At 39.4% G+C, this 27,308-nt stretch overlaps 1 protein-coding gene across 1 annotated transcript in view; it reads left to right on the forward strand.

Moving 5' to 3' along the window:
* Window positions 1-27,308, forward strand: part of ATP6V0D2 (ATPase H+ transporting V0 subunit d2) — a 57,642-nt gene that overhangs the window by 668 nt on the left and 29,666 nt on the right. The window contains exon 2 of the mRNA XM_059043570.2: window positions 11,697-11,868. Coding sequence (XP_058899553.1) covers window positions 11,697-11,868 — 172 coding nt within the window. The remainder of the gene's footprint in view (window positions 1-11,696; window positions 11,869-27,308) is intronic.

Genomic DNA, 27,308 nt, shown 5'->3' on the forward strand with positions numbered 1-27,308 from the left:
AGAAATTCAGTGTTTTCATATCCTCGTACAGTTCTTGCAGATACATTGAGATATCATTTATGTTTTCACTATTTCAAAATTATACTAGATATTGCACTCATCCTTGATATTTAATGTCTTAATAAAGAATCACGTTATTACACATTTTAACATATCTTAATAGCTATATTTAAAAATACTATGTTTCCTTTGTAATACTATGTATTTTCGTTCTACATATTTATTTATTTATTTTTGGCTGCTTTGGATCTTCGTTGCTGCGTGTAGGTTTTCTCTAGCTGCGGCAAGCGGGGGTTACTCTTCGTTGCTGTGAGCGGGCTTCTTATTGAGGTGGCTTCTCTTGTTGCGGAGCCCTGGCTCTAGGCGCGTGGGCTTCAGTAGTTGTGGCACGTGGGCTCAGTAGTTGTGGCTCACGGGCTTAGTTGCCCCGCGGCATGTGGGATCTTCCCGGACCAGGGCTCAAACCCGTGTCACCTACACTGGCAGGCGGATTCCCAGCCACTGCGCCACCAGGGAAGTCCCTCGTTCTACATATTTATAAATATTATCTTGAGAAAGATATCACCAAACAGTCCAGGGATCCATGGCCAAAAACAAAACCCTAAACCTTGGTCTAGAGAATTTTATTCTATTCTACTTACCAGTATCTATTAACACGAGAGTATGTATATTTGAGGTTTGTCTTTAATGGAGCTTAAGAAAAAAGTCAAGAGACATGGTGTGTGGTGAGGCCATCCTAGATTCAAAAGTCCTGACTTTGACCTCTGCCAGGAATAGGTAGGTGACTTGCCGCTAAAAGCCTCTGAGCCTGATTCCTTATTTGTAAAACTTGATGGTAACGCCTGCTTTGCTGAGTTGCTTGGAGAAGTAAATAAGGCAGTACATGAGAGAATGTGTTAAGAACTGTGAAGCACTCTACAAATGGAAATTATCTCTTTTTCTTAACCACTTTATGAGGTATGATTGACATGTAAAAAGTTGTGCATATTTAATGTATACAACTTGATGAGTTTAGAGATAGGTATACACCTGGGAAATCACCACAATCTATGCCATAAACCCATCCATCACCTCCAAAGATTTCCTCCTGCCCTCTGTTATTACTATATGTGTGTGTGTGTGTGTGTGTGTGTGTGTGTGTGTGTGTGTGTGTGTGTGTGTGTGTGTGTGTGTAAACTATAGGCTCTATGCTCTACAGTAGATTTCTAGGACTTATTCATCTTGTATAATCAACACTTCATACCCTTCTCCCCATTTCCCCCCATTCTGGAAATTATCTTTTTCTTAAAAAAATTTATTTATTTAAAATATTTATTTATTTATTATTTTTTTGGCTGCGTGGGGTCTTAGTTGCGGTACGTGTGCTTCTCTCTAGTTGTGGCAGATAGACTCCCGAGCACATGGGCTCAGTAGTTGCAGCACAAAGGGTTAGTTGCCCCGCTGCATGTGGGACCTTAGTTCCCCAACCAGGGATTGAACAAGCGTCCCCTGCATTGCAAGATGGATTCTCAACCACTGGAATACCAGGGAAGTCTCTGGAAATTATCTTTAAGCTACAGTATTTTCAAAGGCTTACCAAAGATTTCACATTTAAATATATAGTATTTTTATTATTAAAAACACTACATTTGGGCTTCCCTCGTGGCGCAGTGGTTGAGAATCCGCCTGCCGATGCAGGGGACACGGGTTCGTGCCCCGATCTGGGAAGATCCCACATGCCGCGGAGCGGCTGGGCCCGTGAGCCATGGCCGCTGAGCCTGCGCGTCCGGAGCCTGTGCTCCGCAACGGGAGAGGCCACAACAGTGAGGCCCGCATACCACACACACAAAAAAAAAAAAACAAAAAAAAAACACACTACATTTGTTTACTTTGAAACATGCTTATAAAATTAATATAATAATGTCAATAATAGGGTGCTTTAAAACTTCTAGATTATTCTAGAAAAAACAAGAAAGCAATAAGGATCAAGACTGCCAAGAAGAGTATTAGAAGGCAAAATAAAACAAAAACTCGGAGGTGACTTTGCAGGCTTCTCAAGTAGGGCTGATGGTCCTGAAGTCACTTTATGGTTCTGACCAGTTAGAGCCAGAGTTAAGGCAGACCTGCCCAAGTTGAGGGAGACCGTCTCCTTTCATTAGCAATGGAAACAGCTAGACAAATCTTGTAGATGATAACTAATTCTGTTGGCTACAAATAATTACAATATAATCCCAAATCCTAAATCACTTCAGCATATTTAATTAGGAGTTTGGTGTCTGGAGAATGTTAATCATATATATAAAATCAGCATAAATTAAGGTAGAAAAAATTAGTGAACACAGAGCATAATGAATTCTAAGAGAAGCCATTTGAATGAACTCTCAATAGTTTTCAGTCAAGCTTTTAAATGGGCTGAGGAATGCAAATTTAAACATAAACAATACATGAAATGTCTTCATGATACAAAGCAAGGTTAAGCCAGCTCACTAAAGAATTCAGAGAGAAACCACTCTCAGCTTCAGTTTGGGGGAGAAGGAAAGGTTTCAGACCCTTCTGAAGACCCGAAGAATGAACTTCTTAGAAAAATACACACAGGTGCATACATACATACATGCATACACAGGTGGTCATGGACCACCTGAAGTCATCCTGCACCCCGAGTAAGAAACCCTCTTATATATACTATTGCTTTATTGTCATTCTATCTCATGGTTTCTACCTTTCTTTCCTCCCATTAATATATATATATATATATTTTCAACCATTCATTTTACAACTGTGTTTGAATCTATTGCCAATCTGTTTGGAGACTCTTAGGAATATCAAATATGAGCCATCAAACTATAGGTTAAAATGATGCATGAGAAAATCAATCTAAATAAAGTAAGGGTTTCATGTCCTCAGTTAACTGTTGAGGACTCTGAGGCTTAGAGTGGCTGTCACTAATCTAACCACCTTGTCAGGGCTGGGATATGCAGACATCTGCATCTGCTTTTTACTAATAGTCTGCCTCCTGAGCATGAATGGAAGATACATAAATAGGTCCATGTTGCTCTCAGCTCCATTTTGATATAGAAAATAATGTCTGCCCTGCCTGTTTATTTTATAAGATGTTGGGAAATAAATGACTTGTGAAAAGCAGTGCAACAGTTGCATCTGTGAATGTACTGAGAGAAACCCAGCCAACCTTCTGAGCTGGCTTAAGACATGAAGAGAAGAACTCAAGGACACTCACTGGGACAGAAGTTAAGGATTTTAGGATTTGTTTACTTTCTCACATAATATGCACCATACAAATTATGGGTAAAGAAGAGTAGGTAAAACAGTGTCAGGATAGTACTATGTGTTGAAGCAGGCATTGTCTGTAAAGGAAAGCTAACTTGGCAAAGCTTATCTTTGCCTTTAGTCTTTTGAAGTCCTCTAGTCTTTAAAAGAAAAGTGTCCTGATACCAACAAGTTGTTTTTGAACCACTTACCAGGAACATATAAGGTTTCAGGTAAATTTGGAAGAGAGAAATATGAAAATTGTCCAGAAAAGCTTTGAAAAATCCTAGTATTTATGATTGTGTGAGTGTGGTCAGAAATACTCATCCACGCCAAGGCCTGACCCTGACTAACAGTGACCTGAACCAGTCACTAGGACACTCTGTGACTCAGTCCTTCCAAAGGACAGGAGAGGAAGCCAGTTCACATGGCCTGTGTCGATGGTACTGCTTGGAGCCTATATTCACATAGAAAATTCTTAAAAAGTAACTTTTAAAACAAGTTCTTTAAAATTAACTTGAACCAAAATAATAATGTTAAAGGGACATAAAATAGTATTTAGAAGAATTAACACTGCTAATTTTTTTTTTTTTTTTTTGCGGTACACATGCCTCTCACTGTTGTGGCCTCTCCCGTTGCAGAGCACAGGTTCCGGACGCGCAGGCTCAGCGGCCATGGCTCACGGGCCCAGCTGCTCCACGGCATGTGGGATCTTCCCGGCATGTGGGATCTTCCCGGACCGGGGCACGAACCCGCGTCCCCTGCATCGGCAGGCGAACTCAACCACTGCGCCAACAGGGAAGCCCACTGCTAATTTTTTTAATTAAAACTTTTTTTAGAGCAGTTGTAGGTTCACAACAAAATTAAGGAGAAAAGACGGAGATTTCCTATATAACCCCTACTCCCACTCATGCATAGCCTCCCCCTTATCAACATCCCGCACCAGAGTGGTGCATTTGTTATAATCAGTGAACCTACACTGATACATGGTAATCACCCAGAGTCCAGAGTTGACATTTCAGTCACTCTTGGTGTTGTACATTCTATGGGTTTGGACAAATGTATAACGTGTATCCACCACTATTGCATTATACAGAGTATTTTCACTGCCCTAGAATTCCTCTATACTCTATTCTCCCCCTCCCTGACCCCCAGCCCGGCAACCACTGATCACTTTACTGCTTCCCTAGTTTGGCCTTTTCCAGAATGTCACATAATTGGAATCATACAGTAAGTATGTAGCCTTTCCAGACTGGCTTCTTTCACTTAGTGACATACATTTGAAATCCCTCCATGTCTTTTCATGGCAACACTGCTATTTTCATCAGATTTTTTTTTTTTGTAATTACAAACAAGACTTTTGTAAGTATTCTTTCCTCTTCAGAAAAGGATAAAGTGGTAAAATGAATACTTCATAGCTTTAGAATTTAGTAATAAATAGCCTTTTCTAAAATATATGGTGAGAGTGATCTCTGGCTCTCAGGGTGTGGTAAGAGTGCTCTGGACCCAGCCTTTACCTCATCCTCTTTGCCATCATTTTTGGGAAGAGGATGAGAGATGATTATAGCTCACGAACAATTACTTCCTTTTCAAGGGACATGACCTTCATTACTTTCCAACTGTGCCTTCACATGGGAATTAATTCATATATTAAGCACTTTCTCATTAGAGCCGAGGAAGTAAAGATGGAAAAGAAATAGTCCCTGCCCTAAAAGGCCTCCAACTCTAGAGAATAAAAATATTGAAAAAATAAGAACCCTTAATGATAGCAGTTGGACTTCAAAATTCCAAATGCATGTACACTTGACCTGGTACTTCATGTAGCATTGTTGGGAATAGCAGAAAATGAAACACAAATCAAATGTCCATTGGCAGGGAACTGGTTAGATAAATTATGGAACAGTCACGTAATGGGATATTCTGCGGCTACAAAAAGAAAGAAAGAAAAGAAAAAAGCATGAGGACACACACACACTCTAAGAGGGCCTATATGGAAAGATAGCTGAGATGTATTAAGTGAGGAAAGCAAGGGGAAGAACTGTGTAGCATACGGATACTCTTTACTGAAAAAGGCAGATACATTTAAAATATATTTTCTATATGATTGTCTCGATACAAAGAAACAGTGAAAGGATTCAAATGAAACTATAAAACTAGTAATTTACTGGGGCTAGTAATGAGTGGTGGGAGGTGACAAGTAGGAGACCTTTCATTGTTTACCTGTATTTATACCTGCTACCTTTTTTTTTTTTTAATTTTATCTATCTATCTATCTATTTATTTATTTATGGCTGCGTTGTGTCTTCGTTGCTGCGCGCAGGCTTTCTCTAGTTGTGGCAAGCAGGGACTACTCTTCGTTGCGGTGCACGGGCTTCTCATTGCGCTGGCTTACCTTGTTGAGGAGCACGGGCTCTAGGCACACAGGCTTCAGTAGTTGTGGCATGCAGGCTCAGTAGTTGTGGCTTGCAGGCTCTAGAGTGCAGGCTCAGTAGCTGTGGCGCACGGGCTTAGTTGCACCGCGGCATGTGGGATCTTCCCGCACCAGGGCTCAAACCTGTGTCCCCTGCATTGGCAGGGGGATTCTTAACCATTGTGCCACCAGGGAAGTCCCCCTGCTACCTATTTTTAAATTAAAAAATTCATATAGAAGGAAGACTCTTATTTCAAAGGACTTTCACCAAGCTCCTTTAGACATTATTTGTACTTCTAATTATAGTACTTATTTTCTCTGCCTTGTATTAAAAATGCATATACAATACCATCACTTTTCTGTTCAAAAATACTTTCATCAGGCAGGATAAACTTCACTCAGTTTAAAAGCTGGAGCAGTCTGTCCTATCTCTAGCTGGTAAGCATTTCCTCAAAACCCTTCTGCCCTTCTACAGTTATTCCTTTAGCCACAAATTCCATTCACCATCCTGCTTGCCTGGAGAACACCCATTCCTCTTTAAAGTCTCCACTTCAGAGTCAATTTCTCAATAAACCCTTTTCTACTGTATCCCTATTGGGACAGAATTGACTAATCTTAATTTTGTGCTCTATTGTACCTTGTAATGGACCTAATTCTGTGTAGCATCTGTGATATTTGCATAAGTATGTCACCCTGGGGCAGGACATTTGTCTAGTTTATCTTTCTAGTCCCCTGAATTATCAGTTAAGGGCTTACTTCCTGAATTAATAAATGAATCTATCCCCTCCTCAATTTAAGCCTTAAGGGCAGAAACTATAAATATGTCTGGTGATAGAGGTGTTAATTAACTAGGCGGGAGAATTCTTTCACAATGTAAATGTATATCAAATCACCACAATGTACACTTTAAATGTCTTACCATTTTGTTTGTTGGTTATACGTCAATAAACCTGAATTTTTTTTAAAAAGACTTTTTTTTAAGGGTAGAAACCACACCTTATACTTTTTTGTCTCCTAGCTTCTCTAGCCCAAGGCTATGTTTTGCACATAGTAAGAATCTGAAAATACACATTAGAAATGTCTGCATGTTTGAGTTTAAGTCCTGGCTCTTCTACTTTCTGGCTCTTGGGTGTTAAGCCAGCTGCTTAACTTTTAGTCATGGTGCTTTCTTATCTGATGCTTAGATGGTATCTCCCTGGCCTAACTCCCAGTTACCAGGGGAATTAGAAGTTTCTGAAGATGTTTTGTAAACTGTAAACCATAAGAATTCCTGGGAAATCGTAAGAACGCCCCCTGAACTGCAGTGTATATACAACAAGAATTAATTTACCCTCTTCTGCTGGACTTTTGAATTCCTAAAATAATCCTTCCATTTCTTGGTTATGGTTAATAGTATTTAGTATACGATTCTAAGTAGCTGATTCTATTCGCCTTCAAAAGCAATGGTTTGTTTTGGAAATATTCATTCTATAAATAAACAATTAAAAATACAAGAAGAGTTTAAACCTATAGATAGAAAATATATTTGAAAGTGAACCAAATCTTGAAAGACAGTAGGCTGGGAAAATGCCAGTGTGATAAGGAATAGGAGGTGGGTGGAGGGGAGTTGATATGGCAAGACACTCTAGTTTCTTGGGGAGAATTAATGAACTATAGATAGAAAACAATAAAAGCATATGGGTGAGGAGTAAAGCAGTTTGGCTGCAATACTAGCATACTTGGAGAATATGGCAAGAATTTAGGTTGGGAAATTTTTTGAAGGCCCTTGAAAGTCTAATTATGGAGCTTCAAAATATTGGATGAGGAGGTACCTTTGAATCTTCAGTCAAATACTTGTAAGCACAGAAAATATGAACAAGTTATTTCTCTGAGCATCGGTTTCTTCATCTATGAAATGGGGATTATTGTTAAGGTTGAGAGATAATGTATATTAAAATCATTGTCAATGGTAAAATACTCTGCAAATATTATGCAAGTTGCTTTTAATCTGCCTAAAACTCAGTAGTTCCAAGCTACTTATAGGATCATTATAAGATCAAAACATTTCTTAGGAAATATTCTTTGAGGCATGGAGTACATGAAGAGAAACAAGCCTGGGAGAATCTATTAAGAGACTGCCACGGTGAGCTAGGTTTATGATATGGTCATTCTAAATGGGGGATATAAGGAGAGGAAATCCAGGAAGATATTCAGGAACAATGCAGGGGATTTGGAGTTAATAAAGCATCAAAGAGGACTAGAAGTTTTATCACCATGAGAATGTCAGTACATTAGCAAAAATGGAGGAAGAAGTGTCTGGTTTTATAGATCGTGATATATTTATTAAAATCTGAGTAATTGTATGATGGTAGATTCCAGTATATTATTTAAGAAAATTCTGGTTTAGAGAATAAAAATCAAAGTCTTAGCCAGCTGAATTGAATTACTTTGGAAGTAGATGGGTACAAGTGAGGGAAAAAGAGGCTCTTCACCTACATCATCTTTTTAAATCCCCACAACCACCCCAAAGCATAGTTTCTATACCTATTTTGTAGATGAGGAAACTGAGTTCAGAAAGGTCAAATAACTTTCATAAGTTCAACGCCAGCGAAGTGTGGTGAAGAGGCAGGGGGCTGCTCAAAGATAGCACCCTTCACAGGTACCTCTGGAGGTGCTTCCTTGGCATAATCTACCTGGAGTGTGAAAGGTCTGGACATTCATTTTTATAGAGTATCAACAGGAAGCTGCACAGAAAAAAAAAAAATCTATCCAACAAATTAATAAAGAAGAAATAACAACCAGATAGCTGTCCTGCCTCACTGGCCAAGAGATCTCAGATAATTCCCTGAACCCAATGGACTGCAACCCACAGAAGATGCATTTTTACTTTATGACCCTGTGTACACACATGCGGGCACATTGCATATACATTACTCTGGGTGATATACTCAGATATTTGTTATAATAGCTCAATCTGTTCCCTTTATGTTATTATATCTGGGACCTATAACATTGATTTAGTTGGTAGTGATCTCACAGTTCCTCATTTGAGTAAAAAAAGAAAAAATGCCACTTGACACTACTCTGCATAAGAGTGTAATTTTCCGAAATGAGCTCTGTGGGTGGCTCCGTTGATTTCTGGTGGCTTGGGAGGTTCCATACTCTTTCCAAAGAAATCATTCAAATTAATGTATTAAAGGCTTTCAGTTCCTGCAGTTAAGAAGCCTTTTTATTCCAAATGTATTTGACCACAAAGCTCTATTCATCACATACCTATTTAGATAAGCATTTAGGGAAATGCAAGGAAAAATATGTGATCCTATTTTAAAAACTATAAAACTATAAGCATTATTGTCATTACTGACAGATAATGGTATTATCTCAGCAAATTTTTCAGGTCTTAATATTTTCTTAGGATCTGATTGCAAGTGTCCCTTGGATCATCTTGGGGCTGGTGAGACAGGGCTTCTTCTATCTCAGCTGTCTCTCCACCGAGCACAGTATTACAAGATTGCTTACAGGGTCTGAAACACTTGAGACATTTTTTTAAAATAAATTTATTTATTTTACTTATTTCTTTTTGGCTGCATTGGGTCTTCACTGCTGCACTCGGGCTTTCTCTAGTTGCAGCCAGTGGAGGCTACTCTGTTGTGGAACACGGGCTCTAGGCACGCGGGCTTCAGTAGTTGTGGCTCTTGGGCTCTAGAGCGCAGGCTCAGTAGTTGTGGCTCACGGGCCTAGTTGCTCCGCGTCATGTGGGATCTTCCTAGACGAGGGATTGAACCCGTGTCCCCTGCATTGGCAGGCGGATTTTTAACCACTGCACCACCAGGGAAGCCCTGAAACACTTGAGGCATTTAATATCAGAATCTCACTGGCAGCTGAAAGGTTTGGAAGTTATTTTGCTTAAAAGAAACATATGTCACATGAGCAATACCATGGTTTTGGAAGACATACCATTTGTGTCACTTCTGTTGGCAAATATTCCTCAGTGCTGAGAAGGCAAACTGTCAAACTGTATAAAAATCTGACTGTCAAAATAAAAGCCAAAGAAGACATAGCAAAAGAGTATGATTTTTTAAATTAAGTTAATTAAATAGGTAATTGAGCAAATAAATTCTGCAGTCAATCAGATGAAGAGCATTTCTGATGCATGATCTACTCCAGACACTGAGGAAGAATGCCTGTCTGCTGAATCTCAGAGACTCAAGAACCACTTGAGTGCCTAACTGCAAATCCACCCTCCCCCCAGCTTACAGAGCAATTAGCTCATAGCCCACAGGAGCTCCCTGTTATCCTCAGGATCAAGGAAGTCACACCAAGCCTTCCTGGGGACAGTCCCTGCTTATTTCTCTGTCTTCACTTCTTACCCCTCCTTCTCTCCCACTCAGTGCTTCAAACCACACTGAACTGTTTTGAGTTTCTTGCACCCACCATACCCATACTAATTCATGGAATGCCTTCCTTGCTCTCTTACATAGCACCTTAAGGCTCACCTCTGGCTTAACCTTCTTCTGGAAACTCTCCTAGGTTTTTTTGCTCTCATCCCTATGCATCTTGCTCTTATTTTCTACGTTCCCATAAATCAAGGTTCTTATCTTTATCACTGAACTTAGTTGTTTGTATCATCTGTTTGTCGTGCCTCTACCTCCACCAGATTGTGAGTTTCCTTGAAGATGAGGAATATGTCTTGTCCATTTTGGGCCTCCTGTGGTAACAGCACATAACAGATGCTTAATAAATGTTTGAATGAAAAATACAGTAAGCTCCAGGATGCTATATTGTCTCCGGTTGTGTGCTAGATGGTGCCAAAGACATTTTTGATATTCAGATATTTAAGAACACTCATATGTTGGGTACTGCACAAGGAACCAAAAGATAAAAGATATAACTAAGAAAGCAGAACTGCATTTTTAGAGTTAACATATTAAGACTTTATAATATCCTGGGACAGGAGCTGTGCTAGAAATATTACCCAAGTACTTTGAAATTCAGCGTGAGATTGAATAATTCTGCCAGACAGAATTAAGGCTTTACAGAACAACTGATAATCTGATTTAACTGATTGGCAATAAATTACAGATTTTTAATATATGAGGTTGGCTTTGAGTTCATTTATCAACGTGATTTTGAGCAAGCTATTAAGCTCTCTGAGCTTCAGGGTTCTTATGTGTAAAAAGGACTAAAAATCATTCCTAACTCATAGGGTTGCCATGAGTAGTAAATGAGATAATACACACTTGATACAATGCCTGATAACGCAATAAGCACTCAATCACTGGTAACTATTATTTTAATGCTGAAGGATACATTATAATGAGCAATCTGAAAAGGGGAGGGGGCCAATTCTATAGAGTTAGATGGGATCCGTATTAACAGAAGTGTAGGGCTGGAAAACAAATGGTTTGTTCAGGATGAAGTGACAATAAATGAAGTTGGAAATCAATTAAATTATCTGGCAACCAAAAACATTGCCATTTAAAGGACATCTAGCATGGTCCCATGGAAATGATGTTGGAATTCAAGAGTAAGGAGACCCATCTCCTAGTTTAAGCTCCACTACTATATAACTCCCATTTAGACCTGCTGAAACTCAGCTTCTTCATTTGTAGCCAAAGGATATTGGTGGCTGCCCTCCCATACCCATGGTAAATATGAGTATTAAACTTTTCTTTTCCATCAAGCTGAGATGGAGACTTAATATCCTCAAACAGTTTTCCTAGCACTATTTTCAAATGACTAAGTTGGCTCAGGTAAAACGAATTTGCAATCTCTGGACTAGGTGGTTTTTTTTATGTTCTTTTGAGCTGTGCTAAATAATTCTAGATTTTTTTCAGGTAATTAAAAATTGTTATATAGTACTAGACTGTGTTAACATGAATTTTTTATTGCTTTAGAGATTGATGCTCAAATCTAAATCATATGTAGACCTTATATTAAGGTCAAATAAGATAATGATTAAATATGCATTTGTCATAAAGTTACCATACTTTCAATTAATGTTGTAAAGGTTATTCATGCATGTTCAAAATTTCACCTGATTTGGGGTTTCATTTAATTTCAGATCTGAAAATTCATCTCCAGACCACTGATTATGGCAACTTCTTGGCTAACCAAACAAATCCTCTTGCTGTTTCCATTATTGACACGGAGATGAGAAAAAAGCTATGCAGAGAATTTGAGTATTTCCGGAATCATTCCCTGGAGCCCCTGAGCACCTTTTTCACATACATGACGTAAGTGATAGCAGGAGGCCCTACTCCTTCGCACTGTGATTGTGCAAACAACCCCAAACAGTTAACAGGTGGGGTGTTAGGCTGACATGAGGCTTAAGACCTCTTCTACTGTTTGAAAGTTTGAATACATTCAAATCTGAGCAAGTGATAAGCTCACATAGCTGCATTTTCACTGTTAGAATATAGATTTCATTTATTTATAAACATGATTAGATAGGTGGCGATGGCCTCCTTGTAAAGCAGTGTTTTCAGTTTTCATTCTAAAAAATAAGTACTGCTGATGCCTGAAGGTAGACATTTTTTTGGTATTTTTTGTTTGTTTGTTTTCGGTACGTGGGCCTCTCACTGTCGTGGCCAGTGGCCACTCCCGCTGTGGAGCACAGGCTCCGGACGCCGCAGGCTCAGCAGCCATGGTTCACGGGCCCAGCCGCTCTGCGGCATGTGGGATCTTCCCGGACCGGGGCACGAACGCGGGTCCCCTGCATCGGCAGGCGGACTCTCAACCACTGCGCCACCAGGGAAGCCGTGAAGGTAGATATTATGCGACATTTTCAGATCGCTTGTCAGGGTAGGGTTGAAATATCACAAATCGTTCTTAAAGCCACACCTACCCTTTCCTGATTCCTCTTCAACAGCATAAGGAGTTCCCGTCACAGTTATATGTGTTTTATTTTTATCCCTTTACGTCACCAGTGGTTCCAATCTTTCAGTGTGAAGGCCCTTCTTTTTTTTTTTTAAACATCTTTATTGGAGTATAACGGTTTTACAATAGTGTGTTAGTTTTTCGTTTACAACAAAGTGAATCGGTTATACGTATGTTCCCATATCTCTTCCCTCTTGCATCACCCTCTCTCCCACCCTCCCTATCCCACCCCTCTAGGTGGTCACAAAGCACAGAGGTGATCTCCCTGTGCTATGTGGCACCTTCCCACTAGCTATCTAATTTACATTTGGTAGTGTATATATGTCCCTGCCACTCTCACTTTGTCACAGCTTGCCCTTCCCCCACCCCATATCCTCAAGTCCATGCTCTAGTAGGTCTATGTGTTATTCCCATCCTACCACTAATCTCTTCATGACATTTTTTTTTCCTTAAAGTCCATATATATGTGTTAGCATACGGTATTTGTTTTTCTCCTTCTGACTTACTTCACTCTGTATGACAGACTCCAGCTCTATCCACCTCATTACAAATAACTTAGTTTCATTTCTTTTTATGGCTGAGTAATATTCCATTGTATATATGTGCCATATCTTCTTTATCCATTCATCTGTTGATGGACACTTAGGTTGCTTCCATGTCCTGGCCATTGTAAATAGAGCTGCAATGAACATTTTGGTACATGAGTCTTTCTGAATTATGGTTTTCTCAGGGTATATGCCCACTATTGGGATTGCTGGGTCGTACGGTAGTTCTATTTTTAGTTTCTTAAGGAACCTCCATATTGTTCTCCATAGTGGCTGTATCAATTTACATTCCCACCAGCAGTGCAAGAGGGTTCCCTTTTCTCCACACTCTCTCCAGCATTTATTGTTTCTAGAGTTTTTGATGATGGCCAATCTGACCAGTGTGAGATGATATCTCATTGTAGTTTTGATTTGCATTTCTCTAATGATTAATGATGTTGAGCATTCTTTCATGTGTTTGTTGGTAATCTGTATATCTTCTTTGGAGAAATGTCTATTTAGTTCTTCTGCCCATTTTTGGATTGGGTTGTTTGTTTTTTTGTTATTGAGCTGCATGAATTGCTTATAAATTTTGGATATTAATCCTTTGTCAGTTGCTTTATTTGCAAATATTTTCTCCCATTCTAAGGGTTGTCTTTTTTTTTTTTTTTTTTTATTTTAACATCTTTATTGGAGTATAATTGTTTTACAATAGTGTGTTAGTTTTCCCTCTACAACAAACTAAATCAGTTATACATACACACATGCTCCCACATCTCCTCCCTCTTGCATCACCCTCTCTCCCACCCTCCCTATCCCACCCCCCCAGGCGGTCACACAGCACAGAGGTGATCTCCCTGTGCTATGCAGCAGCTTCCCACCAGCTATCTAATTTACATTTGATAGTGTATATATGTCCCTGCCACTCCCCCACTTCGTCACAGCCCACCCCTCCCCCTCCCCATATCCTCAAGTCCATGCTCGAGTAAGTCTGTGTTTTATTCCCATCCTACCACTAACCTCTTCATGACATTTTTTTCCCTTAGAGTCCATATATATGTGTTAGCATACGGTATTTGTTTTTCTCCTTCTGACTTACTTCACTCTGTATGACAGACTCCGGGTCCATCCACCTCATTATAAATAACTCAGTTTCATTTCTTTTTATGGCTGAGTAATATTCCATTGTATATATGTGCCACATCTTCTTTATCCATTCATCTGTTGATGGACACTTAGGTTGCTTCCATGTCCTGGCTATTGTAAATAGAGCTGCAATGAACATTTTGGTACATGAGTCTTTCTGAATTATAGTTTTCTCAGGGTATATTCCCAGTAGTGGGATTGCAGGGTCATATGGTAGTTCTATTTGTAGTTTTTTAAGGAACTTCCATACTGTTCTCCATAGCGGCTGTATCAATTTACATTCCCACCAGCAGTGCAAGAGGGTTCCCTTTTCTCCACACCCTCTCCAGCATTTATTGTTTCTAGAGTTTTTTTTTTTTTTTTTTTTTTTGCGGTATGCGGGCCTCTCACTGTTGTGGCCTCTCCCGTTGCGGAGCACAGGCTCCGGACGCACAGGCTCAGCGGCCATGGCTCACGGGCTCAGTTGCTCCGCGGCATGTGGGATCTTCCCGGACCAGGGCACGAACCCGTGTCTCCTGCATCGGCAGGTGGATTCTCAACCACTGCGCCACCAGGGAAGCCCCTGTTTCTAGAGTTTTTGATGATGGCCAATCTGACCGGTGTGAGATGATATCTCATTGTAGTTTTGATTTGCATTTCTCTAATGATTAATGAGGTTGAGCATTCTTTCATGTGTTTGTTAGCAATCTGTATATCTTCTTTGGAGAGATGTCTATTTAGTTCTTCTGCCCATTTTTGGATTGGGTTGTTTGTTTTTTTGTTATTGAGCTGCATGAGTTGCTTATAAATTTTGGAAATTACTCCTTTGTCAGTTGCTTCATTTGCAAATATTTTCTCCCATTCTGAGGGTTGTCTTTTGGTCTTGTTTATGGTATCCTTTGCTGTGCAAAAGCTTTTAAGTTTCATTAGGTCCCATTTGTTTATTTTTCTTTTTATTTGCATTTCTCTAGGAGATGGGTCATAAAGGATCTTGCTGTGATTTATGTCATAGAGTGTTCTGCCTATATTTTCCTCTAAGAGTTTGATAGTGTCTGGCCTTACATTTAAGTCTTTAACCCATTTTGAGTTTATTTTTGTGTGTGGTGTTAGGGAGTGTTCTAATTTCATACTTTTACAGGTAGCTGTCCAGTTATCCCAGCACCACTTATTGAAGAGGCTGTCTTTTCTCCACTGTATATCCTTCCCTCCTTTATCAAAGATAAGGTGACCATATGTGTGTGGGTTTATCTATGGGCTTTCTATCCTGTTCCATTGATCTATATTTCTGTTTTTGTGCCAGTACCATACTGTCTTGATTACTGTAGGCTTGTAGTATAGTCTGAAGTCAGGGAGCTTGATTCCTCCAGCTCCATTTTTCGTTCTCAAGATTGCTTTGGCTATTTGGGGTCTTTTGTGTTTCCATACAAATTGTGAAATATTTTGTTCTAGTTCTGTAAAAAATGCCAGTGGTAATTTGATAGGGATCGCATTGAATCTGTAGATTGCTTTGGGTAGTAGTCATTTTCACAATGTTGATTCTTCCAATCCAAGAACATGGTATATTTCTCCATCTATTTGTATCATGTTTAATTTCTTTCATCAGTGTCTTATAGTTTTCTGCATACAAGTCTTTTGTCTCCTTAGGTAGGTTTATTCCTAGATATTTTATTCTTTTTGTTGCAATGGTAAATGGGGGTGTTTTCTTAATTTCACTCTCAGATTTTTCATTACTGTATAAGAATGCCAGGGATTTCTGTGCATTAATTTTGTATCCTGCAACTTTACCAAATTCATTGATTAGCTCTAGTAGTTTTCTGGTAGTATCCTTAGGATTCTCTATGGATAGTATCATGTCATCTGCAAACAGTGACAGCTTTACTTCTTCTTTTCCTATTTGGATTCCTTTCATTTCTTTTCCTTCTCTGATTGCTGTGGCTAGAACTTCCAAAACTATGTTGAATAAGAGTGGTGAGAGTGGGCAACCTTGTCTTGTTCCTGATCTTAGTGGAAATGGTTTCAGTTTTTCACCATTGACAACGATGTTGGCTGTGGGTTTGTCATATATGGCCTTTATTATGTTGAGAAAAGTTCCCTGTATGCCTACTTTCTGCAGGGTTTTTATCATAAATCGGTGTTGAATTTTGTCAAAAGCGTTCTCTGCATCTATTGAGATGATCATATGGTTTTTCTCCTTCAGTTTGTTGATATGGTGTATCACATTGATTGATTTGCATATATTGAAAAATCCTTGCATTCCTGGAATAAACCCCACTTGATCATGGTGTATGATCCTTTTAATATGCTGTTGGATTCTGTTTGCTAATATTTTGTTGAGGATTTTTGCATCTATGTTCATCAGTGATATTGGCCTGTAGTTTTCTTTCTTTGTGACGTCTTTGTCTGGTTTTGGTATCAGGGTGATGTTGGCCTCATAGAATGAGTTTGGAAGTGTTCCTCCCTCTGCTATCTTTTGGAAGAGTTTGAGAAGGATAGGTGTTAGCTCTTCTCTAAATGTTTGATAGAATTCGCCTGTGAAGCCATCTGGTCCCGGGCTTTTGTTTGTTGGAAGATTTTTAATCACAGTCTCAATTTCAGTGCTTGTGATTGGTCTGTTCATATTTTCTCTTTCTTCCTGGTTCAGTCTCAGCAGGTTGTGCATTTCTAAGAATTTGTCCATTTCTTCCAGGTTGTCCATTTTATTGGCATACAGTTGCTTGTAGTAATCTCTAATAATCTTTTGTATTTCTGCAGTGTTCGTTGTTACATCTTTTTTTTCATTTCTAATTCCATTGATTTGAGTCTTCCCCCTTTTTTTCTTGATGAGTCTGGCTAATGGTTTATCAATTTTATTTATCTTCTCAAAGAACCAGCTTTTACTTTTATTGATCTTTGCTATTGTTTCCTTCATTTCTTTTTCATTTATTTCTTCTCTGATCCTTATGGTTTCTTTCCTTCTGCTAAATTTGGGGTTTTTTTGTTCTTCTTTCTCTAATTGCTTTAAGTGCAAATTTAGGTTGTTTATTCGAGATATTTCCTGTTTCTTAAGGTATGATTGTGTTGCTATAAACTTCCCTCTTAGAACTGCTTTTGCTGTATTCCATATGTTTTGAGTCATTGTGTCTCCATTGTCATTTGTTTCTAAGTATTTTTTGATTTCCTCTTTGATTTCTTCAGCGATCACTTCGTTGTTAAGTAGTGTATTGTTTCGCCTCCATGTGTTTGTATTTTTTACAGATCTTTTCCTGTAATTGATATCTAGTCTCATAGCATTGTGGTCGGAAAAGATACTTCATATGATTTCAATTTTCTTAAATTTGCCAAGGCTAGATTTGTGACCCAATATATGATTGATCCTGGAGAATGTTCCATGAGCACTTGAGAAGAATGTGTATTCTTTTGTTTTTGGATGGAATGTCCTATAAATATCAATTAAGCCCATCTTGTTTAATGTATCATTTAAAGCTTGTGTTTCCTTACTTATTTTCATTTTGGATGATCTGTCCATTGGTGAAAGTGGGGTGTTAAAGTCCCCTACTATGATTGTGTTACTGTCAATTTCCCCTTTTATGGCTGTTAGTATTTGCCTTATGTATTGAGGTGCTCCTATGTTGGGTACATAAATATTTACAGTTGTTATATCTTCCTCATGGATCGATCCCTTGATCATTATGTAGTGTCCTTCTTTGTCTCTTGTAATAGTTTTTATTTTAAAGTCTATTTTGTCTGATATGAGAATTGTTCCTCCAGCTTTCTTCTGATTTCCATTTGCATGGAATATCTTTTTCCATCCCCTTACTTTCAGTCTGTATGTGTCCCTAGGTCTGAAGTGGGTCTCTTGTACACAGCATATATATGGGTCTTGTTTTTGTATCCATTCAGCCAGTCTGTGTCTTTTGGTGGGAGCATTTAATCCTTTTACATTTAAGGTAATTATCAATATGTATGTTCCTATTACCATTTATTTAATTGTTTTGGGTTGTTCTTGTAGGTCTTTTCCTTCTCTTGTGTTCCTTGCCTAGAGAAGTTCCTTTAGCATTTGTTGTAGAGCTGGTTTGGTGCCACTGAACTCTCTCAGCTTTTGCTTGTCTGTAAAGGTTGTAATTTCTCCATCAAATCTGAAGGAGATCCTTGCTGGGTAGAGTAATCTTGGTTGTAGGTTTTTTTTTCCTTCACCACTTTAAATATGTCCTGCCACTCCCTTCTGGCTTGTAGAGTTTCTTCTGAAAGATCAGATGTTAACCTTATGGGGATTCCCTTGTGTGTTATTTGTTGTTTTTCCCTTGCTGCTTTTAATATGTTTTCTTTGTATTTAATTTTTGACAGTTTGATTATTATGTGTCTTGGCGTGTTTATGCTTGGGTTTATCCTGTATGGGACTCTGTGCTTCCTGGACTTGATTGACTATTTCCTTTCCTATATTAGCGAAGTTTTCAACTATAATCTCTTCAAATATTTTCTCAGTCCCTTTCTTTTTCTCTTCTTCTTCTGGGACCCCTATAATTCCAATGTTGGTGCGTTTAATGTTGTCCCAGAGGTCTCTGAGACTGTCTTAAGTTCTTTTCATTCTTTTTTCTTTATTCTGCTCTGCAGTAGTTATTTCCACTATTTTATCTTCCAGGTCACTTATCTGTCCTTCTGCCTCAGTTATTCTCCTATTGATCCCATCTAGAGTATTTTTCATTTTATTTATTGTGTTGCTCATAGTTGCTTGCTTCCTCTTTATTTCTTCTAGGTCCTTGTTAACTGTTTCTTGCAATTTGTCTATTCTATTTCCAAGATTTTGACTCATCTTTACTATCATTATTATTCTGAATTCTTTTTCAGGTAGACTGCCTATTTCCTCTTCATTTGTTAGGTCTGGTGTGTTTTTATCTTGTTCCTTCATCTGCTGTGTGTTTTTCTGTCTTCTCATTTTGCTTATCTTACTGTGTTTGGGGTCTCCTTTTTGCAGGCTTCAGGTTCATAGTTCCCGTTGTTTTTGGTGGCTGTCCCCAGTGGCTAAGGTTGGTTAGGTGGTTTGAGTAGGTTTCCTGGTTGGGGGGACTAGTGCCTCTGTTCTGGTGGATGAGGCTGGATCTTGTCTTTCTGGTGGACAGGTCCACGTCTGGTGGTGTGTTTGGGGATGTTGGTAGCCTTATTATGATTTCAGGCAGCCTCTCTGCTAATGGATGGGGCTGTAGACCTGTCTTGCTCTTTGTTGGGGATAGCGTGTCCAGCACTGTTCATTGCTGGTCGTTGAGTGAAGCTGGGTCTTGGTGTTGAGATGGAGATCTCTGGGAGATTTTCACCGTTTGATAGTGCGTGGAGCTGAGAGGTCTCTTGTGGACCAGTGTCCTGAAGTTGGTTCTCCCACCTCAGAGACACAGCCCTGGTGCCTGGCTAGAGCGCCAAGAGCCTTTAATCCACACGGCTCAAAATAAAAGGGAGAAAAAATAGATAGGAAAGAAAAGGAAGGAAGGACGGAGGGAGGGAGGGAAGGAAGGAAGGGAGGAAAGAAGAAAGGAATGGAGGAAGGAAAAAATGAAGGAAGAAAGCAAGAAAAGAAGGAAGGAAGGAGGGGAGGAAGGAAGGAAGAAAGAAAGGGAGAAGACAAAAAGTAGGATAAAGTATAGTTATTAAAATAAAAATTTATTATTAAGAAGAAAAATTTCTATTAAAAAAAAACAAAGAAAAACTGGTCACTCTAACCCTAGGACAAATGGTGAAAGCAAAGCTATACAGACAAAATCTCACACAGCAGCACACACATACACACTCACAAAAAGAAAAAAGGGGAAAATAATAGTATATCTTGCTCCCAAAGTCCACCTCCTCAACTTGGGATGATTCGTTGTCTATTCAGGTTTTCCACAGATGCAGGGCACTTCAAGTTGATTGTGGAGCTTTAATCCGCTGCTTCTGAGGCTGCTGGGAGAGACCTCCCCCTCCTCTTTGTTTGCACAGCTCCTGGGGTTCAGCTTTGGACTTGGTCCCGCCTCTGCGTGTAGGTCGTCCGAGGGCGTCTGCCCTTCGCTCAGACAGGACAGGGTTAAAGGAGCAGCTGATTCGGGGGCTCCAGCTCACTCAGGCTGGGGGGAGGGAGGGGCACGGATGTGGGGTGATCCTGCGACGTCAGAGGCCGGCGTGACGCTGCACCGGTCCGAGGCGCGCTGCGCGTTCTCCCGGGGAAGCTATCCCTGGATCCCAGGACCCCGGCAGTGGTGGGCTGCACGGGCTCCCGGGAGGGCCGGTGTGGAGAGTGACCTGTGCTCGCACACAGGCCTCTTGGTGGCGGCAGCAGCAACCTTAGCGTCCCACACCCGTCTCTACTGTCCGTGCCGACAGCCGCGGCTCGCGCCCGTTTCTGGAGCTCCTTTACGCGGCGCGCTTAATCCCCTCTCCTCGTGCCTCAGAAACCAAAGAGGGAAGAAAAGGTCTCTTGCCTCTTCGGCAGCTCCAGACTTCAACCGGACTCCCTCCCGGCCAGCCGTGGCGCACTAACCCCTTCAGGTTCTTTTCACTCTGCCAACTCCAGACCTTTCCCTAGGATCCGACTGCAGCCCAAGCCTCAGCTCCCGGCCCCCACCAGCTCCCCGGCCCGGAGGGGGAGCAGACAAGCCTCTCGGGCTGGTGAGTGCTGGTCAGTGCTGGTCGGCACCTATCCTCTGTGCGGGAATCTCTCCGCTTTGCCCTCTGCACCCTGTGGCTGCGCTCTCCTCCGCGGCTCTTAAGCTTCCCACCTCCGCCACCCACAGTCTCCACCCGCGAAGGGGCTTCTAGTGTGTGGGCATCTTTCCTCCTTCACAGCTCCCTCCCACTGGTGCAGGTCCCGTCCCTATTCTTTGTCTGTGTTTATTCTTTTTTCTTTTGCCCTACCCAGGTACGTGGGGAGTTTCTTGCCTTTTGGGAGGTCTGAGGTCTTCTGCCAGCATTTGGTGGGTGTTCTCGAAGGCCCTTCTTTTTAAAAAATGTTTGAACTTCTACACAATAGCAAATTGTATTTCTTAATCCAGTTAATAGATTATATCCAGCGTTCAAAACTGTGGGCCTTTCTAGTTGTCTTAGCTGACAAACTGGGAACAAAAGCCCACAATAAACGAGCTGTTTATAGTGTATATACAATTTAGATGTAATATACAAAGTTATGATTACTAGATCCAGGGCCTCGACTGGTTGAGAAAGGCATAAAAATAAAAATATCCCTTTATTCCACATGTCCCCACCTTCCCCACTCAGTTCTGCTCCCTAAAAGTAGGTACTTCTCAGTTTCTTATTATTTTTCTAAAAAAAATGTACATTGTATATGTATATTGATGCACACTCAACCCACCCTACCCCCACATTTTCAATTTATACCACCAGAATCAGTTTTTTCCCACTTAATATTAGAAATATCCTCGTCAATGTCATACTTTTTAAAATAACTGCATAGAAGTCCGTGTTTGGTACATATCATGACTCCATTTATCAGGCATATATTAACAACTAACTAACTTTTTTTTGGGGGGGGGCGGTATGCAGGCCTCTCACTGCTGTGGCCTCTCCCATTGTGGAGCACAGGCTCCGGACGCCCAGGCTCAGCGGCCATGGGTCACGGGCCCAGCCGCTCCGCGGCATGTGGGATCCTCCCGGACCGGGGCACGAACCCGTATCCCCTGCATCGGCAGGCGGATTCTCAACCACTGCACCACCAGCGAAGCCCCTAACTTTTTTTTAATTACAAAACTTTTTGCAGCTAGCTTATTACTGTGTAGGTCTTGAATTTATTTCTAAGCTAAATTTCTAGCAGTGTGAGTAGTGAATCAAAGGAATGTCCTGTTTTTATCTTAACAAAATTTGTTAAGTTGAACCATCCCAACAGTGCATGAGAAGGCCTGCGGCCCTAACCAATACCAACATCACATACTACCTTCTTAAGTTTTGCCCTTCCAATAGGTTAAAAACTGTATCTCTTTGCTTTAATTTATATTATTTTTTTAGCAGAAGAGAACATCTTTTCACACTTAACTACTCATGTGTATTTGCTACCCGATCAAATACTTTTATTTGCTACCTGACCAAATACTTTGTCTATTTTTTTTTAATTGGAGTATTCAGCATTTTTTGTTTATATATAAAAGCTCTTTTTAAATTAAGAAAGTTAACCTTTCATCATATGGGTTGAAAATGTATTTTCTCAGTTTGATATAATTTTATTTTTATATTGTTTGTTTGCTGTAGGAACATTGAAAAATTTTAATTAGCTATAATCGGCAGTCTTTTCATTGTACAATCTTTTGACTATTGTGTCCTGCTTAGAAAGGCCTTCTCCACTCCAACTCATCAATAAACTCACCTGTCTTTTCTTCCATTTTTTTGCTGTTGATGTTTCATTTTTTACATTTAAGACTTTGATTCATCTAAAATTTTATTTTGGTGTAAGGAATGAGACTAGAGATCCAGCTCAAATTGTTCTTCCCACATAGTGATCCAGTTGTTCTGTACCATTTCCGTACATAAGCAAGTAGAAGAAGTGATCATAATTCCAGGCAGGAAGTAACCACTGATGTCCCTGAGACATGTTGTTAGTGCCTATGTTTCTTGGTTGTGCAGTCAATCCTCCTATCAGCACTATAGTATAGAATTTTATTTATAGGCAAGACACAGATGCTGACATTTTTAAAGACTCCACCAATATACAACTAGTCAGGTATGAAGATCACATATGAACTTGGGTCTGACTCAGTCTAAAGCCCAAGCACTTTTTTTGAGAATTCTGGAAGGGCCAACATTGTTGCCAAGCCTGGAAATGGAGTAGAATTTGGAGATTCCGGAGAAGGCTGAACATCTGGCGCATGAAGAGGGAAGGATTCTGCCTGCATGAGGAATAACTGGTCAGTTTTGGCTGGAGTAGGCTGTGCAAAAAGGGAAGGAGAGAAATGGGGAAGGGAGGCTAGAGAAGTAAATTCCAACCAGATAATGGAGTCTTCAGTGTCAGGTTAATGAAGCTGGCCTTTATCACATCAGAGTATTTTTCGTGTGTGTGTGTGTGTGTGTGTGTGTGTGTGTGTGTTTTGTATCTTCAAGACCTTTCCTTAAAAATAAAATCTTTAGCAGAAACCCCAAAGGTAGGAGAGACAAAAGAAAAGGCCAGGTTTTTTCCCAAGATTTATTTCTCTCCATAACAGTTGGGGTGAAGTAGAATGCACTTGAGCTTTGGACTGAGTCAGATCCGAGTTTATATCTAATCTTGAATGGCCGCCTGTGAGAGAGGATTTGCAAGCAGGGAAGCCTCCTGCAAAAATGTCTGGCATGGGTAATTATGAAGACATTAAAGATTCCTGAGCTTTAAGACAACATGGCCATAGTTGTGTAACAGTAAAAATGATCATCCAAATGCTAGACACCATTTGTGAACTATTACTATATGCCAAGGCTCTGCTAAGTGCTTTACAAACATTGTCTCATTTAACCCTCATGACAAGTCTTATTCAGTTCTGATCATCACCATTTTAATGATGAGGAAACGAAAACTTAAGTGCAGTAACTTGCCTAAGTCACAGATCTAAAAAGTGGAGGAGTCATGATTTGAAATAAATATTAGCAGTAGGCTTTGTAAAATTATTTTCCTCAGATTTTAGATGAGTTTGGAAAATCTGACCTGTGATGATGACAGGGGACAGTCCAATTTTAACAGAATGAGAAAGCTGCCAGGCTTTGTACTTTTTAGGTTGCAAGACGATCTCACATGATGAAAATTTTCCCCAAATATGTGAAGAGATGCTCCAGCTCTAAGAATAACTCTGAGTCATTTGGTCAGTGGTTCCTCTTACGTGATGATTCCATGATTTATTGCTTCCTAATTATAGAATCTTAAACCTGGATGGAGCCTTAGCATTAATTAGCCTTCTTATTTCACAACAAACTGCCATGTCAATCTAGTTAAAATATACTCTGTTTTTAAAAAAAATTACTTAAAATTCCAAATATTTCTAGTCATTAGTGATGTTTAAAAACTGTATATAAGAATTCAGACAGTCACAAATACCTGGGTAGAACGTTAATAAAAAATAAGACGTGGAAATGTAGTTTTGGTAGTATCAGTATTGTTAGTAATGGACATGTTTTATTTTATCTTCTGCCTCTCTCTTCCTCTCTGTCTCTCTCTCAGCTGTAAACTCTTTGAATTAGTTCTTTTAGTATCTCTATCTGGACTTACAAGTACATAATGGGCACTGAATATTTGCTGAATCAGTATATAATCCTGTATTTAGCAGTATCTTAACACATACATATAGAAACATACTTTCAGACAGTTCAGGATTTTATATTTTATATAGTACTTGAGAATTGGTTATTTACTGGCCAGTATGTTAGGGGTAAAAACCAAATTTCATGCCTGCAGCTACATTTTGTGTGACCAGGTCAGTCTTTACGGTAATTTTTCAAAATATATTTAATCAAGGCTTGCATCCTCCAATTAGCCACAGTCGCCAACACTCCCTTTTGTTTTATGATCTTCAGGTATTTAGGTTACTTATCAGACATCTGACCTAGATGTTTTACCTACATCTCTACACAAAGAAGTGTTTATATTTCCAGTTTTCAAACTAGAGAAACTGAGGCTCAACATATTAATGTATAATTCAAAGTCACAACATTATTAAGAGATTTGGAAGGGATTTGATTTCAGGTCCATCATTCTAGAAAACTAATGATCTTGTATTGGCCCAATAGTTAATAAAAAGGTAAGTAAATCAGAAATATCTGTGGGCCTTTAAAAAATATTTCTGATCTCTATCCCTGGAGATTCTGATTCAGTTGGCCTTGGAGAGGGACCCGCTTGTATTTTGGAAGGCATGAAGGTTATTCTGATGTACACCCCTAATTAAAAATGTCCCATTATGGTGCCTCAACTTTATGACTTGGAAGTCACTTCCACAATTATTCTTATGAGTTTTTCACCACAGTTAATTACATGGATAGGATTATCTCCTTGTTGGAGACCAGAGAGGTCAACTACACTGAAACCTAGGTCTTCTGAATCTCAATCCATGGTTTGTTCCACCATGTCATGTGACTTGCCAACACTGGCAGCATCCAGCTGTGCTCTGCAGAACCTAAAGATGTGTTACCATAACAAAAGGTAACAAAGGTATGTGTGCAGGACAGGTGTCCAGTAGTTCTGAAACTATTTTTCTTATTTCTCTTTTAGAACATGGTGCAAAGCCAAGTGTCTGTCTAGCACCTGTGAACTCCCATCAAATAGAATTACTTCCTGCCCTATTAGGAAATGCCCAGGGCATCGTTATGAAAATGATTAAGTCAATCCTAATAGAGATGGTCTAAATTTAAGGTGGTATGATAAATATAATCTAAGCATTGCACATGCATGTGATATAATTACTGTATATGTAAAACTTGTTTTGAAAATCTGGAATGGATATTTTTAAATGCCTAATAGCAGGAAGATCTGGAGGTTTTATGTACTATAATCATACACAGTGGTGTGAAACAAAGGAATGAATCCAATAGCATTTTAATGAAGAGACTATGTAATATAGGCTGGATTGTTTTATTTTTCTTCCCTCCTAGTCAACACTTTCCAGCAGCATTTCAATTTCTCCTATCTTTTGAGATTAGCCATCTGACTAGAATAACATTTTAATATTCAAAATACTAATTTTATTTTAAGAATGTTTTAATCTCTTGAAATAATCAAATTTTCTCAATATAGGATGACCAAGGAAATATAATATTCAATACTTCACAGTAACATCGACCAAGACTTGTAGGTTAAGGACCACACAGTGAAGAAAATCTTTAGAGATTCATTTATGAAAGCTAACCAAAGTTCTTGACTATGCCAGTGACACTTTATAACCCTTCTGTAGGCTTTGAACTGTGCTATACATTAGGAGGCTGTATACCTTGGTTTGCCCTAAAGGGTTTCTCAGGGCGAGTTCTTTTGATGCTCAAACCAGGAAAAACCTCAGCAAACTGGAGGAGTTGGTTACCCCATCACTTGTTAGTCAAAACATAAATGACCTAATTGTGAGTCACTAAGAACTTACATTCTAATGGAGCAGGCACCTGTGTCCACAAAGGGTGAAAAGATGACAGAATTAAGCAACAGCTATAACAGAGACTTGAACATTCAATTAGAGGAGTCTGGAGGATGAAATAACTAAATCTGGTTTTAAAAGGTTTTGCAAAGAAAGTAGAATTTGAACCAGTATTTCAGTGGGCATCTGATTAAAGGAATACATGTACATCAGTGAGGCATGATAAGATTGTGTATCTTGAGATAAGTCATCTCAGGTGTGGCTGGAGCCCACACAAGAGCAGGAGCATGGACTGGGGAACGAGAGTCAAGAGCCTGGCCTGATTTAGGGCTCTGGCCTAAGTCTCTATAAGTAACAATCAAGGAAGGCTTTTCAGAAAGCCTACCATTTCATGCTTCAAGTGCCCAAGTCCTTGTAGCTAGTAGGTAGTAGAGATGCTAAGATGTGACATCAGGGCTCTCCAAATAGCATTTCAAAGGTGCTACTTTTACTTTTTTGTTTGTTTTTACTTTTCAACTCTTATGGCCTTGAAAAGTGAGGGTTAATGATCTGATACATAGTTTAGGAAAATGATTCTGTTGGTATTGTGAAAGATGTGTTGAAGAAATGAGGCTTGAAGCAGAGAAACCATAGAGGAAGCTATTTTTAAAGTTTAGAGTGGAAATATTGATAGTAGAGTTAAGAAGGAGGGGACAGTGGTTAGATGCATCTGAGAGGTAGACAACAGAATTTAGTATCTTGATTTATGACGAATGAGAGAAAACAGTCAATGATTCCTGGGAATTCTAAGCTAAGGGAAGAAAGATTTGCAAGTCAGAAAAAGGATTTTGTTATTTCTAATCAAAAAGAATAAGCCCATTTAAGTTAGATAAAATTATATGAATAAATTAATCATTCTTAATCTCAACATGATTTGACATATTTTAATACCCTTTCTATACATTTGAAAAGAAAATCATGTAAAAATAATTTAATTTAAAATATCTAATATCAGCATTTTTTTCAAGTAAGTTTTTCTAATTTTTTTTTTACAGTATGGTACCATTTATATTTTTAAATGAGGGGCTTTGCATGTATTTGCTTGTTTGTGTGTGTGTATATATATATATATATATTTGTGGGAGA

The sequence above is a fragment of the Kogia breviceps genome, chromosome 17, assembly GCF_026419965.1.
Source record: "Kogia breviceps isolate mKogBre1 chromosome 17, mKogBre1 haplotype 1, whole genome shotgun sequence".
Lineage (NCBI taxonomy): Eukaryota > Metazoa > Chordata > Mammalia > Artiodactyla > Physeteridae > Kogia > Kogia breviceps.